Raw genomic sequence first — 17,729 nt, forward strand, 5'->3', positions numbered from 1 at the left:
AATCCCCAACTAAATCATGTACAGTGATTCATTTAGCATACATTCATCACATCTGTTTAGGATTTAAATAATATATTAATATTGTCACCCTTAAAACTATACTCCTATATGGATTTGGTGAGTGGTGGAAACCCCAGGAGACATCAAATCCCCCCCACCCCACTCCTCCAAGATCTTTCTTCACAGACACACTGACACCAGTACCAATTTATATCAGTTCCAGCTGATTTATTAAAATCATCAATATACAGACTTTCAGCATTAGGAAAACAGGCAATGATGTAGACAGTGCACAAGTCTGTTATTCCATCATTTGCTTTAGAATATGCAGATGGTCTGTACTCAACTTGCTTCTGTTCAGGTTATATTGCACATTTTTAGAAACCCTTATTCATGTGCCTTTTCTTGCTAAAAAAAAAAACTTATAAAAAAAAAATCCAGCATCCAGTTTCATACCTTCCGTCAGGCCCCATCCACAGATCACAGCATATGATACACATAGAATCCTACTATATTACAGTACATATACAATCTTTAAGCTAACAGCTCTGAGGTCTAGGTCACCATTTCAATAAATCTTTACCTACAAATATTGGACAAATCTGAACTACAGCTGTACAAAAAGAAATTAAAAATAAGGTTTTAAAACCACAAGGCCTTTTAGATGCAAGGATTATTTTTTTTCTTCCATTTTTAATCCTTATACCAGGACATAATTTTATCAACAGACTTGCATGCTAAAATCAGAAAGAAAAAAAACATATACCATAGGAAGTGCCTGAACGTCTCACTTTAAAAACAACAACAAAAACCAAGGACAGCAGGAATGTTCCCTTTTTAAACTGTACAAAAATACGCCTGAAAATATCTCAATTTTTAAAAAAGACTGAGGTCTGCTTATGTATCAAAAAAATGTTTCAATACCTTTACGTTTTGTACTGAGGTCTGGGTTGTCTGAAATTCAAGGAGGTATAAAGGGAACAAGTTACAAAAAATGTTGGCAATTAAAATCACATTGTGAAAAACCAGAGACATTTGTTTTTGTTTTTCTGTTTGTTTGTTTTTGATCTGCAAAAAGTAAAAACTCTGATTGAATTCAGTTCACAGTTAAGTGTAAGCGGTTGTCCTGTGTTATCAGCTCCCTGCAGCTTTAAGAATTGGATGCATAGAAGAGATGAGTTGAGTTTTCTCCCTCCAAAAAAGAAGTTGCATTAGTCCTTTATTTTTTTGATTTTTCCAGATTCGAAATGTGTCAGTAAAATAATAATAGTTCACACAAAACGACCCCCTTGAGTATCAGCTCAGCTGCCAAGAAATATACATTTCTACAACATTTTCCAGACCGTTGACCATCAACAGCTTATCTTGCAATTTTTTTTTTGTAACTGTTTTGTCTTCTTCCTCATCTTCACTAATTTTACAGTGAATTGCCAGAAATCGCAGGCAAGGAAATCAAGGATCAAGACCCCCACCCCCCCACCCCTTCCCCAATATCTTGATGAATTTTGTTTGTTTTTTAAAAAAAAATGGTCCCCCACCCCTTCCCAGTTTGTTGTTCTTTCGCCTGCCCAAAAATATTAATACAAAAATTACAAAAATTAAAATAACAAACGGGGGAGAAAAATAAATAAATCAGTAGGTAAATACCAAGTCTGAGAAGTTGGCCTCTAACCAGTCCCCTGCAATCATCTCGCTGAGTTCTGGGGTGCAGTAATCGGGGAAGTCGAAGTGGGAGCCCAGGCTGCCCTCACTGCACGAGTCCAGGTCTTTGTCCACGAGGGAGAGGGAGAGGTTTCCTGAATTGGGGTTCCCTAGCTCGGCTGCCTGAGGGTTCTGGGTGAAGTTTAAGCTGAGATCAAAGAGCAGGTCGTCCCTGTCGCTGGGTGAGGTAGACCCTGATCGGGAGGAGGGGGCCAGGGTGACGGTGGGCTGCGCGGCGCTGGGCTTGGTGATGTTCTTGAAGTTGTAGTAGAGCCTGTTGGCGCTGCCCGGCTCCTCGTACATGCTGGCCCCTTCGCTTGACTCCGCCGAGGAGCTGAGGGTGGGACTTGCCGGCACCTTGGCCGCACCGTAGGCGATCAGCTGCTCGTCCTCCTCCTGCTTGATCCTGACCTGCAGCTCGTCCATCTCGTCCTCTTCCTCCTCGTCGTCCTCCTCATCCTCCTCGTCCATGAAGACGCACTTTGCCGCCTTGCTCACTTTCAGGCTGCCCAGCACGTAGTCCTCGTCCATCCCCGGGTGCCCCTGTGGGTATTTGCCCCCAGGCTTGCTGGCTTTTAGCTTGGGGCACTTCTTAGCCGAGGACTTGCTGCTGCTGCTCCTGATGCCGCCCCCGGGGCTCTTCTCCGGGGACTGCTGCCCCAGAGCCGGCTTGTTGGAGGAAGGAGCGTCCAGCTTGGGCTTCTTCCTGGGCCGGTACTTGTAGTCGGGGTAGTCGGCCATGTGTTTGAGCCGCAGCCGCTCAGCCTCCCGGATGAAGGGGATCTTCTCGCCGTCGTTGAGCATCTTCCAGCGCTTGCCCAGGCGCTTGGAGATCTCGGCGTTGTGCATGTCCGGGGACTGCTCCATGATCTTTCGGCGCTCGATCTTGGACCAGACCATGAAGGCGTTCATGGGGCGCTTGATGTGGCCGGTGGCCGTCTTGCACCAGTCCCGGTCACTGTCGTCCAGGGCTGCGGGACTGCCGGCCAGGAAGTCTCCCTCCTCGCTGTCCGCGGCCGGGTGGCTGCTACTACTGCTGCTGCTGTCCAGCTCCAGGCTGTCTGCCCGCTGCACCATGGTGTGGCACTGTCTATGGGGGAGGAAAGCCCCCCTGGCCCCGCTCCGGTCCCTGCTCCTGCCGCTGTGCTTGGAGCCTGAGTTCCCTTCTGCAGGACTTTCAGCCCGGGCACTAGTTATCCCAACGACCATAGGCATTACATCACCCCGCCGGCACCAATCAGCGTCCCGGCCGCGTGCTCGGGACACGCCCACCCCCCGTTGCCATTGGAGCCAAAATCTAACAGTGGGCGTGACCAAGGAGGAATCTTTAAAAAAAAAAAAAAATGAATCTGCATCCAGTGGAGAAGTGTCTGGCGGAGTGTCACCCCTTCCCTGCCGGCCTGGACCAGCTGCCTGGGATGCACTGACAGCGCTGACAGCAGCACAGAGGCTGCACCCTGGTAATGGGGGGAAGGGGTCGTGGAGGAATCGTTTCCAGGAGGCAGCTGGGGGTGGGCAGGATGAGTATTCGCTCCATATCCATACATACAGTGCATGGCATATACTGTATCCGTGCTTCTCCCTGTCTATTTAATAATGTATGCTGCCTACTCCTCTCTCTCATTCTCATTTCCAGGCTGTGTGCATTGCAATATGTAGCTAGGTGCCATGGTGCCCGGAGCAAGGGTATATTTCTGTGCCCCTTCTCCTGTACTGAATTGGGTGCATGTTACAACAAAAAATATTTACAAATCGTAAATTGGTGACAGGGCTGGTTGTAGACTTTGGGAATCTTAGGGCAAAAGTTTCCTTTGGGCGCCCCCTATGATTAAAGTAGGGACACTGCGCCGAAGGCACACCCAAAAATATAGGGGTGTGGCTTCACAGGAAGGGGCGTGGTCACAGAATAGTACCAATTCAGATTACTCAGCACAGTATTGTCCGTTATTCACATTATTCCACAGTAGTACCTCTTATACACATTACGCACACAGTACACCCATTTTTACATGTTATGCCACAGTAGACCTACGTATACATGTTACTCTGCAGCTTCTTATGCAGAGAGAGGTGCTGCAGCAGCTGCGACAGAGAGAGGTGCTGCAGCAGTCGGGGCAGAGAGTGGTGTAGCAGGACAGAAGTAATCCTCCTGCACAGCAACAAGCAGACAGTAAGAAAATATGGGTAAATGTATGAAACAGTGATAAGAGTGGAGAAGTGAGCCAGTGGAGAAGTTGCCCATGGCAACCAATCAGCTGCTCTGTATAATTTTATTGTAAGCAAATTATAAATGTTACTTCAATGCTGATTGGTTGCCATGGGCAACTTCTCCACTGGCTCACTTCTCCACTCTTATCACTGCTTCATACAAAGAGGGAAGCAGAGCTCTGGCATGTGTTGGCTGTCAGTGTCTCCTGCTGTCGCCTCTGTCCTGCCCTGATTCCTACCTAGTCTCAGAATCCGAGTCAATGTGCGCACCTCTGCTGCTCCTCCTCCCACTCTGTCGCTGCCTGTTCAGTGGCAGGTGGGTGGAGGGAGGGGTGGCAGGCGGTGCGCCCTCTAATTTTTCCAGAGCTCGTGCTCCATTGGAGCCACCCCCGCTACACCCCTCAATGTATGTAACCAGCAGGAATTAATGCAATGGTTTCCTGACACTGTACTCCCTAGACCGCCCACCCAACCAGCAAGTGTTTTCTGTAAAGCTGTTGAACTACAAGTTCCATCATTCCCTGTCAGCCAGACTCCACTTGGAAGTACATGCCAGGACTTGTAGTTCCGCAACATCTAGACAGTCACACAAGTCAACCTGCTCTGCTCAATGCTTAAATGTATATTATCCTTTTAAATGGTGCCATAGGGCGTCCACAGCGCCTTAGAAAGTACATAAACAGAAACCATATGAACAAAATAAAAAAAGAAGTCTTACAGTAAAGAACAGTGCAGGACATGGACATGGGTTATAAACAGGGGCATTTTAAGAGAGGAGGAGGCCCGTGTTCAGCCTCCTCCGTCGGGCCCCCTCCTCTCTGCCCGGAGCGCTGTTGATCCTGAGCACTAGAGGGCTCAGACTCTACTGCGCATGCGCAGATCTACAGGAAAATGGCGTGGCGGTCATTTTCCCTGAGATTTCTCTACTGCACATGCGCAGAACTCCGTAAAAATGGCCGCTGGGCCATTTTCACTGTGTTCTAACGGCACTGCGGATGCCAGCGCTGGGATTCGGAGGGGTGAGTATTTTAAAAATGGGTGCAGTGTGTGCGGTGGGTACCCCCTCTGGACTCAGGGGCCCATGTGCACCGCACACACTGCACCCATTATAGGAACGCCAGTGGTAAACATTCAGTCATAATACTAGGTGACAGAAAGTATGCAATGGGGAGGAGATGATGGTATACAGTAGGTGATAGAAGGAAAAGGGCATGAGGGAAGAGGGCCCTGCTCGTGGGAGTTTACAGTCTAAAGGGGAGGGGCAGACAGATATTATTATAATTTATTGATATGGTGACAGTGCTGGAGCAGGGCATTGTGCTGCTTGGTGTCAGCCCCACCCCTGGACACGTGATGTGTCAGCACTCCAAGAGGGTGAGGCTGTCGGCACCAGGAACAGAGCACTGCCCAAAGCATCCTTTGGATCCTCCAGGCAGCTCTGTAGCAGTGCTACTGGCTGCATTTTGCTGTGGGCAGTGGTGTGCCATTCCCAGCGCCCTGCAGGAGCACTACTAACATGCCCCTAGTTACAAACCTTTATGGCACCACAAGGCGTCCACAGCACCTTACAAAGTATCATAACTTCATACATTGATGAGTAAGAAGTAGGAGAAAGGGGGCGTGACCGATTGAGCAGAAGTAAGTAGAACATGTGAGAAAACATGCACATTTGTGTTTATGGGGCTGATTCTGTAATACATATATAATTGGAGTAGCCAGATTCACCTTGCAAATCCAGACACATCGAAACAGGCTGCCAGGCCTCACAGCATTCAGCTTATTACTTCACATGCATGGCTACAGTGTTTCCTGTGAGCACATACAACATGAATTAGACGTGGGGCTACCAGGCAACGTGCAATTCATATATCTCTGGATGCACAAGGCTGAATTGGTAACTCTATGCAAAAGTGGCATGCAAATGATGAATTGTATTTTTAACATGCAGTCACACCATTGATGTCCCTCATTCTTGTATAAATGTGTGTGGAAGTCCTTAACTGATGAATATCCTCTTGGGAATTTGAGTTCTTTTGATTTATGTCATCGGACAGGACTGTAGTATGTAGCAAGGAGTGATTACCAAACGGCGTCTCAAGAGGATGTGCATCTGCGCCAGCTCTTTCTATACTGGTCTCTTTGGCCAAAGTATTAATTGGTGGACTAAATCATTACAGCCCTGTGGCTTCTCCTTCCCCACCCCCGGCTCTCACTCTGGTTCTACATTCTCCCTTGAAATACACACTACACGTATAAATAATAAACCTTTTGTTTAGTTGGCTGAACTTACAACGTACAAAGCCGAAAAGTACTGTATTGGGGAATATTAGGCATTGTGTGATTAGATGCATTGGTGGACACTTTAGCCAGATCTGGAGGCATAAAGAATATTTCTGGGCACAGGACGGATGGCTCTACTCCAAATGTTTGACACAGAGAGGTTCTTGAAATTCTGTCTACATGCCCTCTGTGACCTGCCTGATAACAATACATTGTGTGAGTAATTCACCTCAACAGAGGAGGGGGACGGTGCTTTCAAATCACAGCTGAGCACCAGTCAGGCCATTGAAGGTCTCGCCCCAGAAGCAGATTTCTGTAAAGCATCTGCCAATCAGGGACCATAGCTTGGAAAAGCAGCAGCTGGAGAGGGAAGGTGTGATAGGACTAGGCAACAGAACAATCCAACAATACATTCTTGAGGAATTCAAGACCCTCGTCTGTTCCACTCGATTGTGCGAATATATTACAGTAAACAATTCCTATTCTCATGCTGAATGCCACTTTTATTCATTCTCAAACAATTACCTACTTTTCTTAAAAAATGTAATTTCACAAGTGGTTAGAGTTGCTGCCTAGTAACGCCAGGGCCTTTTTGGTTTTAATTGCACTGGTGTGTAGTTTGTATGTACTCACCTTGTTAACTGGTTTGGTAGATTAGATTGCAAGATCCATTCAAGCACAGTCTTTGCTTGCAGACGTAAAAAAGGCTAGGAATGGGTATCGCTGCAGAGTATACAGATTCCGTATTAATGCAGGATAATGGTTTCCGTTCCATTAAAATATAAAGCAGGACGAGGAAGACACAGTTCAATGAAACATATCAGTTATCCACCGGTATTATCGAAACTGACATAATGGAAGATGGCAGGAAGTCTGCTCTGTTATACACAATGTATGGATACCAGCAGTGGAGTTTATTAAATCTTCCTATACCTGCAAAAGTTAATTTACAAAAAGGAAAAAGGTCTGATGAGGTAACACATGCAATGAATGCAGCTGCCCTAATGATATTTCTATATAATGATAACAAGACGTTTCCTACCACATCAGTACTTATTTCATTACTGTCCCATTTACCACCCACACTTCACGTTATATTGGTTTTGTACTCAGGTCTCTGCTTTGCAAGACATTTATTTTCTTTGCAGGCATCAGATTACTACCAGTTTTAAGTCTATGCGTGGACTGATGTATCCTAGCCTGCTCAACCCCAAGTGTACCATGGATTTAAACTATATCCACAGCAGCTGGAAAAAACTCTGTGATTGTCAGACTTAATATAGCTGGTTTCAAGTTTTCCACTGCAATACACTTGACTCATTCCGCAAAACAAATGTATACATGTAGGCAATTTATTCCTGAGCCGGGCACCTAAGCATCTAAGACCTGATTCTGAGTCATATGCAGAAGCGCATTTAGCAGCGTCTATTGGTGGTCACCTGTCTGAGACTGTATGCAGTTGCCGATGCAAACTCCTTCCCTTGTGTAAATATCCGTGATGCCAAATATGCAAGTACTGAGACCCCACTTTTAGCATCGGCGCATGCTCTAATTTCACCTGTGCATCCTTATAAGCCACCATCGAAACCTTAACCCTATGGCAAGTACAGTTTCTCTTTCTGACTATGGCCACTTATGTCTGCGGCTGTGCATCTGTGAACGCAGCCACTTCATTGACACATGCCGGGACATTTCCATAACATGCCCACTGAATGGACCATTTTTGCATGAATTTCTAGCCACCACCCAGGAACACCCATCACTTTCCTTCAACATTTGCTGTGTGTCTCGATTGACACAGTGCCTTTCTGCGTACATCCTGTGTAACACATGCACCTTCACCTTAGGAAACAAAGGGTTGTAGATTTGATAAGTGCACAGTAAAGCAGCCAATAGGCCCGTACTCCGCCAGTACTGAGGACTTCTTAAATATGGCCGCCACAATACCCATAATAATATGCCTTTCCTCTAGCAGCCTGGGAGGATATGATTGCGGGTGAAGCCAGGCAAGCGCTACTTCTGGATTGAGGATCGTGATGACGCCACTTCTGCTAGGATGAAAACTTGAAGTGCCATGATCGCCATTTGTGTGTTTGGGTGGGAAAGAAAATGGATGGAATATCCTGTTTCACTACTGGGGTCAATGCAACATTAAGGAATGGGCTATAGGGAATGGACTATTTCGTGATGTCATTGCATGTTTTATAGGGTGGAACACTTGAATTGCTCCGTCTCCCCCAATATAGAGATAAGGAGCAGCATTAGCCTTTAATTATATAGGATTGTGCTCCATGGTTTTTCAAAGCATTGTTTTTCTGATTGAACTACTTGATGGTGGATGGGAAGACTTTGTCCATATAAGGAACGTCGCAGCATAAGGAACTTTACAAACGAAGGGGGTTATTCAGAGATGAACGCAGATCACTACATACGCATCCAGATCTGCCTTCATCTCTGCACATGCTGAGGGCCGACTAGCACACGTGGGGCCGCCTCCAGATGCATCCGCAATCTAATCGCGAATATATGGGATCTAGGGTTGACCCCTGCCAGGCGGTCAGCTGACATTTTTTTTTCCGGAGCGGCTGCGTATGATGTCACGCAGCCGCCCCGAAGATGGTCCCAGCCCGTCCTAGTTTTGTCAGCGCTGTCCCCGCAGTGCCGAAACTCCGCCTCCACAACAGCCTCGTCTGTCATTCACATTGTTGCATCCATCGGAGATGCGACCGCATTGTGTATGGCCACGCAGCCGCTGCGCATCTGCAGTTTGGCACCACCGTCAAACTGTGATGTGGGCTGCAATTGTGGCAGGGTCTAAATGACCCCTTAAGTTATAGCGCTTTTTGGTGATATTTGTTTTTTACATGCAGCTTAGGAGTTTTTAGGAATTCTGGTGCATGTACAATTTTAAAAGATTGCTCAGCCACATGACAGTCACTGTTGCATGTGGTTTGCTTGCTGCTCTGAATCAGGCCCCTAGTGAGATGTTGTTATATGGACTGTAATGCCCGTCATGACATACAGGGTGATTCAAAAGTTGCAGTACACCCTTTTGTTTCAAAAACTGTGCAGGAAATGGGAAAACTGAATACTCCAGTAAGGTATGAGTGAGGTGGGCTATCTTTTAGGGTATGTACCGAACATGGGCGCCATCTTGAAATTGGCCATCTTCAATCTAAGTCAGTTTTTTCAAATGGAAAGGGGGTCGTGTTAAATGTCAAACACAAGGGTGTACTGCGACTTTTGAATCACCCTGTATTTACTGATTTTCACTGTAACTTACTTTTTACATTAATTTCTACAATAAATATCAACTTAGAAAACCTAGACACTAAGAAGGAAATTCAGTTCTCAGCATTGTGCGGTCACAATGTTCGGCTTTGTACATCATTGAGAATGACAACACCCATAAATTTCCGTGCACAGCTCTGTGGGGTGCATCTAATATGTGCAGTCTTGGTGGCCACAAAATTACAGCTGTTTCCCCCTTGTACTTTGTGGCCATTGTTTCTAATTTAGGGCCTAATTCAGACAGGATCGCTGTCAGGCAAATTTGCAGAGGTCTGCGATCAGATAGTCACCGCCCAGGGAGAGTGAAAACCCGCTCTGTGCAAGTGTGCGAATGCATGTGTACGCTGAGCGAAAATTCTGCCAGACAGTGGACAGCTGCAAATCCGTTCGCAACTCACTCACCATCTAATGATTTTTCCATACTGTGCAGTCTGTGCGTAGCTCAGGACTTACTCATACAGTGTCATACAAACGGTTCCGGTATGAATGGTCGACCATGTTATGGTCGACAGTCATTAGGTCGACCACTATTGGTCGACATTGACATGGTCGACACATGAAAATGGTCGACACATGAAAGGTCGACACATGAAAAGGTCGACATGAGTTTTTTAACTTTTTTTGGTGTCGTTTTTTGCGTAAAGTGACTGGGAACCCCAATTAGTGCACCGCGTCCCCTCGCATGGATCGCTTCGCTCGCCATGCTTCGGGCATGGTGCCTTCGCTCCGCTACCGCTTTGCTCGGCACAGATTACCGTTCCAATCGTAGTCCACGTGGATCGTAAAGTATGGAACAGTTCCCCAAAAGAAAAAAAAGTTAAAAAACTCATGTCGACCTTTTCATGTGTCGACCTTTCACGTGTCGACCATGTGTCCATGTTGACCATGTCAATGTCGACCAATAGTGGTCGACCTAATGACTGTCGACCATAACATGGTCGACCATGTGAACGGATACCCATACAAACAGGCTGATCAGGGCCCGAGCTGACGTCACACACCCGCCCTGAAAACGCTTGGGAACGCCTGCGTTTTTCTTGACACTCCCTGAAAACGGCCAGTTACCACCCACAAACGGCCTCTTCCTGTCAATCACCTTGCGAACACCGTGCAATCAAAATTTTCACACCATCCCATCGCTGTTTGGCGATGCACCTGTGCATTGCGGTGCATACACATGCGCACTTATTCGATAATCGCACAATAGCGATCAGGTCTGAATCAGACCCTTAATTGTCTCTAACGAGAAGATAAAAAGATTTAGGACACCAATGTTGGTAAACTAAGCAATATATTTCAAGAAAGATGTAGAATTTGATTTTGTGAAAGAGGCGTTTATAAAGTGGAGGTAGATTTGATTTGACATGATATTTACAGTCATATACACACCTCTTTTCTTGTATAAAGTCCAGAAAGAAGGCGTGCAACTTGAAGTGTTCTTTGCAGACCATGTAGGTATACAGATGAGTCCTCATATATCATTGCTGCAGTCACAGCAAGCAGCCCCTCTCAGAGTGCCAGGTCCCCCGAGACTCTGCTAGCACTCTACATCTTTTTTGCATCTTTTTTTCCAAAAATAAAAAGAGGGATTTATGCAGGTGCCTTCCGCGCGCACCTGAAATTAGGGGGTGTGTCCTAAAATGAGGGGGCATGGCTCTCTGGAATGCAGCTATCATGAGCCACACCCCATTTTCATCACTGTAGGGCAGGGGTGGCCAGACTTTTGGAGTCGGCGATCTACTTTGAAAGCTGAAAAACTTTTGTGATCTACCCAGGTGGAATAATAGCGCGCGCCATAACAAAAAGTGGGCGTGGTATAACAAAAAGTGGGCGTGGTATAACAAAAAAAGGGACGTAGCCTTGCTGCACAGAGTGTAATGACTGTCTTGCACGAAATAACACATTGGCCACCACAGGTAAAAACCTCAAACACATATGCCCCCACAGTGCCAGATACACATATGCCCCCACAGTGCCATGTGCCCACAGTGCCAGATATGACCCCACAGTGCCAGATACAGATATGCCCGCACAGTGCCATGTGCCCACAGTGCCAGATACAGATATGCCCCCACTGTGCCATGTGCCCACAGTGCCAGATATGACCCCACAGTGCCAGATACAGATATGCCCCCACAGTGCCATGTGCCCACAGTGCTAGATATGCCCCCACAGGGCCAGATTACAGATATGCCCCCACAGTGCCATATGCCCACAGTGCCAGATATGACCCCACAGTGCCAGATACAGATATGCCCCCACAGTGCCAGATACAGATATGCCCCCACTGTGCCATGTGCCCACAGTGCCAGATATGACCCCACATTGCCAGATATGCCCCCACAGTGCCAGATACAGATATGCCCCCACTGTGCCATGTGCCCACAGTGCCAGATATGCCCCCATAGTACTGCTCACCGTGCTGTGTGTGGAGAGCGCAGCGCGTGCTTCTCCTGCCTGCCGCCCTGCCTCTCAGTCTGGTCTCCGGCCGTGACGGCAGCGTGTATATCTCAAATCAGGCGCCGGTCCGCGAGCTCTGATTGTCTAATGAACCGGCGCCTGATTTGAGCTATACACTCCGCCGTCACTGCCGGAGACCAGACTGAGGGGCAGGGCGGCAGGCAGGAGAGGCGCGGCTTCGGGTGGATGGGCGGCGGATCGCGATCGACTGGTCGCATGTCCGCAATCGACTGTTTGGCCACCCCTGCTGTAGGGTCATGGTTAGCGATCTGTGAGCTGCTGGCCATGTTCCCAGTCCCTCTCTCCTGGTGAATAGACGATGTGCGCGCGCCCACAGCTTCTATTCATCACCACAGCTCTTCTAAGCAGAGCAGCTAGTGAGAGCGGGCCTCCCAACTCCCCCACCACCACCAACGTGTGACTTTGTGGGCCGCGGTTGATACAGAAAGTGGGATATCTTTCTTATATCGGGACAGTTGGGAGGTATGATGATATGAGACACCTTTTTTCCATGCCAAGTTCTGTTATGCTTCATATACAGCCTATAGGCCTCATGCATATTGGGGGTCATTCCGACCTGATCGCACGCTAGGTTTTTTCGCTGCGGTGCGATCAGGTCAAAACTCTGCAAAACTGCGCATGTGTATGCACTGCAATGCGCAGGCACGTCATATGGGTACAAAGCGGATCCTTGCTGAGCAATGGATTTAACGAAGAATCCATTCGCACAGCCGATCGCAAGGAGATTGACAGAAAGAAGGCGTTTGTGGGTGGCAACTGACCATTTTCTGAGAGTGTTTGGAAAAACGCAGGTGTGTACACGCGTTTGCAGGGCGGGTGTCTGACGTCAATTCCGGACACGAACAGGCTGAAGTGATCGCAGCGGCTGAGTAAGTTCTGAGCTACTCAGAAACTGCACAAAACTTTTCTGTACCGCTCGCTGCACAAGCGTTCGCACACTTGCAAAGCGAAAATACACTCCCACATAGGAGGCGACTATCTGTTTGCGGCACTGCAAAAAATAGCTAGCGAGCGATCCACTCGGAATAACCCCCATTGTTCTGTATGGCTGTATGCATCTGACTAATTTTGTTGCAGACATTTATTTATTTATTTATTCTGTAAGTGTTTATACAGGTTGAGTATCCCATATCCAAATATTCCGAAATACGGAATATTCCGAAATACGGACTTTTTTGAGTGAGAGTGAGATAGTGAAACCTTTGTTTTCTGATGGCTCAATGTACACAAACTTTGTTTAATACACAAAGTTATAAAAAATATTGTATTAAATGACCTTCAGGCTGTGTGTATAAGGTGTATATGAAACATAAATGCATTCTGTGCTTAGATTTAGGTCCCATCGCCATGATATCTCATTATGGTATGCAATTATTCCAAAATACGGAAAAATCCGATATCCAAAATACCTCTGGTCCCAAGCATTTTGGATAAGGGATACTCAACCTGTATTCACATAATTGCATTGTAACTATTTAATAATTACATGTACTTGTTGCCATACAAGCATGTATGTGCTGTTTTTTTAGTTGAAAGTTAATTTCACCTTTTTTTTACCATTACTCTTAAAAACAATGGTTAATCTATCTTTCATGGATTGTCAGTGTTCTGCCCATGGTATTCTCTCCCTCTCTACTGCCTGGTTTCCAGCTAGGTTGCAGCAGATCCGGTGTCAGGAGGGCTATTTGAAAAATAACACCATTAGGGACCATAACAGCACAGAGGAAAGGCAGATGGGTGGAACTCACACAATTCAGATTAGGGGTTACGGGAGTTTCTTTAAAAAATTATAACAATAGGGATTAGGCTTTACATGTTTAACCTAAATCGTAATTAGAAGCCAACTTGTTTCCATGAGGTGTAGTACCATACAAATGCTCGTCACTCAATAGTCCTTATTTTGAGAATAAATCCACCTTCCCGCTATCAAAATTGTCTCTTCTGGTTGTAATCAGTGGCGCCATAGAAACATTTTGAAGTGCCCCTGCCCCAATACCTCTAGAGAGACACCTCTCTCTGCAGCAGTGGTTCATTTTATGCCCCATGGTATCTAGTTCATGTTATGCCCCATGATAGTGCTCTAGTTCATGTTATGCCCCATGGTAGTGCTCTAGTTCATGTTATGCCCCATGGTAGTGCTCTAGTTCATGTTATGCCCCATGGTAGTGCTCTAGTTAATTCTATGCCCCATGATAGTGATCTAGTTCATTTTATGCCCCATGGTAGTGCTCTAGTTCATGTTATGCCCCATGGTAGTGCTCTAGTTCATGTTATGCCCCATGGTAGTGCTCTAGTTCATGTTATGCCCCATGGTAGTGCTCTAGTTCATGTTATGCCCCATGGTAGTGCTCTAGTTCATGTTATGCCCCATGGTAGTGCTCTAGTTCATTTTATGCACCATGATAGTGATCTAGTTCATTTTATGCCCCATGGTAGTGCTCTAGTTCATTATAATCCTATGAAGAGCGGGAAGACAGCGCCATTTTGGGGGCGGAGCTTCTCAAAGCGGACCCAGCATCATTTCAGCGCCATTTTCCTGCCTGCACAATGCTGTCAGTGAAGAGCAAGTCCCTCCACAACAACTCCAGCTATCTATCACGGTACCAGGGGGTTGTAGAAGGGGGGGAAGCTGCGAAATGACTGTGTAACCTATTAAGCTGCACAGTCAACGCTGATAGGGGTTCTCACTTTATATTAAAAGCACTGTGTGTGGGTTGGCTCCAATCTCTGTGTCTCTCTTGCCATTATTGGGGGTGAAACTCTGTCTGCCCTCCCCTGTGTGTGTGTGGAGTGTCTGTGGTCTCCATTAAGCAATGTCCAGGGACTCTGTCATATGCTGCAGAGGATATGTCCTCTCAGGATGATCCCATTCCATGTAATCAGGATTGCACTGGTTTAGCACAGATTACAGCAAGGGAGCCTGAGTGGTTAACCTCTATCAAATCTATGATTTGTCAGATTTCAAATAGGGTTGCACAAAATGAATCTGCAACTCAGGCTTTACATATGGCAGTATGGCCCAGTTCTGGTACATCAGGGCTCCCTGCTGTATATTCACATAAACGTGCTCTTGCTCAGATCATGCAGGATGATACCGATACCGGTTCTGATACTTTGGCCTCTGATGATCTGAAGTTCAGTCAATCACTTCTGCAGGAGCCTCCGCGCTCTCCCTCCCGTTCTGGGAGCTTTGGTACATCCCCATGGTACTAATGTGGACCCCAGCATCCTCTAGGACGTAAAAGAGAAAATAGGATTTTGGTTATCTACCGGTAAATCCTTTTCCCGTAGTCTGTAGAGGATGCTGGGCGCCCGCCAGCGCTTCGTTTTCCTGCAGTTGTTATCTGGTTCAGTACAACTTTGTTTTAGTTGAGTACTGCATTGTTACTTGGTAAGTAATGTTTCAGCGGTTGCTGAGTTTTCAAGCTAAGTTAGCTTGATGTGCCTTGTATGTGTGAGCTGGTGTGAATCTCACCACTATCTGTGTAAAATCCTTCTCTCGAAGATGTCTGTCTCCTCGGGCACAGTTTCTAGACTGGGTCTGGTAGGAGGGGCATAGAGGGAGGAGCCAGCCCACACTCTCAAACTCTTAAAGTGCCAATGGCTCCTGGTGGACCCGTCTATACTCCATGGTACTAATGTGGACCCCAGCATCCTCTACGGACTACGAGAAAAGGATTTACCGGTAGGTAACCAAAATCCTATTATCATTTTCTTGGGAATCCGGATGATAGATGTCTAGGTAGACAGTCAATAGTTTGACAATATGGGAGGTATTCAAATGATATATCACTCCCAATCTCCTTTTTAAAGTGATCCCTGTTATCGCGCATATTGTAATCAGGTTTATCTGCATAAAGGGTTTGGCGCCCTCGCTACCCCGGGGGTAGCGAGCTGAAATGATTATACCACGCCCATCAGCAGAAATAGAATGGATGTGGAAGGGGGTGAAAAAAAATGAATACTACCCCATATGGTCAACATGCATTAGGTCGATAGGTACAAACGTCATACCAATGTATATGTATATGTACAAACGTCATACCAATGTATGTATACTCACCTAGAATACAGTGGGAGTGCATAGAGGCAATTTGCCACCTAACTGATCATGAGTGAGTAACATTTTTCTGATTTAATTCATTTTTTAACAATTGTCGCCTATTAAAGTTTTTGTAATGTTATCATCTGCTTAGAACATTAAAAGTTAAGTTTTAAATCTTACATTTATTATGTACTCCATAATTGCAATATATTTACATTAATTAATTTAAAGTGTGCCCCAGAGAGAATAAAACAGTCTTTTTTGCTCCTTCGCAAACCCCCCTACCCCCCTATAATATGTGACATGTAAAACATCTTCAATAATTATAAATCAGATACTTCTTCACCAATCTGCCTAATATGTGATAACCTTCTAGTGGAAGCACTTGTGGGTTGATGCTGAATCATACGGATCTCTGTGCATGGATACAAACTCAGGTTTCGCATGCAGCGCATACACAGATGTAAATTTACACATCTATGCATAGATCTGGCATATTCTGAGTCAGATAAAACTTGGCTGAATTTATCTTTCCATCAAATTGGGATTTTCTGGGTGAGAACTGGGCAGTAACAATACGATTGCACAGAACTGCCCTGACTTATGGGAGTGTCATAGGCATGTATCTAAACATCCATGTGATTCATGTATATGGGGGTTTCTGACAGATCTCACATGCCTAGCATGGGTCTGGTGCAAGAGCCAGTTCTAATGATGACAGTTGTTGTGGCTGGATTAACATCAATGGGCGGCACTGCTTTCTACTTGTACATTTACAACCCCCCACATTAGTTACTGTAAATGGAATCTCACATTAGCATAAGGTAGTGAATCTAGATTCCATGGCTGCCCGCACCTACTGTACAGCCACTTTGCGTGGGATTCAGAATCAGTGCTCTCAGCATGCTACACAGTGCCTCCAAGTATTAGCCCACTCAGCATGCCACACAGTGCCTCCCAGTATTAGCCCACTCAGCATACCACACAGTGCTTCCCAGTATTCACACAGAGTGCCACACAGTGTTTCCCAGTATTAGCCCACTCAGCATGCTACACAGTACTTCCAAGTATTAGCCCACTCAGCATGCCACACAGTGCCTCCCAATATTAGCCCACTCAGCATGCTACATAGTGCCTCCAAGTATTAGCCCAATCAGTATGCCACACAGTGCCTCCCAATATTAGCCCACTCAGTGTGCCTCACAGTATTAGCCCACTCAGTACAACACACAGTGCCTCCTAGTATTAGACCACTCAGCATGCCACACAGTGCCTCCCAGTATTAGCCCACTCAGCATACCATACAGTGCTTCCCAGTATTAGCCCACTCAGCATGCCACCAGTGCTTCCGAGTATTAGCCCACTCAGCATGCTACACAGTGCCTCCAAGTATTAGCCCACTCAGCATGCCACACAGTGCCTCCCAATATTAGCCCACTCAGTGTGCCTCACAGTATTAGCCCACTCAGTACAACACATAGTGCCTCCTAGTATTAGCCCACTCAGCATGCCACACAGTGACTCCCAGTATTAGCCCACTCAGCATGCCACACAGTGCCTCCCAGTATTAGCCCACTCAGCATACCACACAGTGCTTCCCAGTATTAGCCCACTCAGCTTGCCACCAGTGCTTTCCATTATTAGCCCACTCAGCATGCCACACAGTGCTTGCCAGTATTAGCCCACTCAGCATGCCACTTAGTGCCTCCAAGTATTAGCCCAA

General features: G+C 46.4%; 1 protein-coding gene across 1 annotated transcript; it reads right to left on the reverse strand.

Annotated features, from left to right (window-relative positions):
* Nucleotides 1-203: 203 nt before the first annotated feature.
* Nucleotides 204-2,903, reverse strand: SOX11 (SRY-box transcription factor 11). The gene has a single exon (XM_063915464.1). It carries the CDS (start codon nt 2,776-2,778, stop codon nt 1,633-1,635), a length of 1,146 nt encoding a protein of 381 aa, XP_063771534.1. The 5' UTR covers nt 2,779-2,903; the 3' UTR covers nt 204-1,632.
* Nucleotides 2,904-17,729: the final 14,826 nt, after the last annotated feature.

This window comes from Pseudophryne corroboree, chromosome 4, assembly GCF_028390025.1.
Source record: "Pseudophryne corroboree isolate aPseCor3 chromosome 4, aPseCor3.hap2, whole genome shotgun sequence".
Taxonomy (NCBI): domain Eukaryota; kingdom Metazoa; phylum Chordata; class Amphibia; order Anura; family Myobatrachidae; genus Pseudophryne; species Pseudophryne corroboree.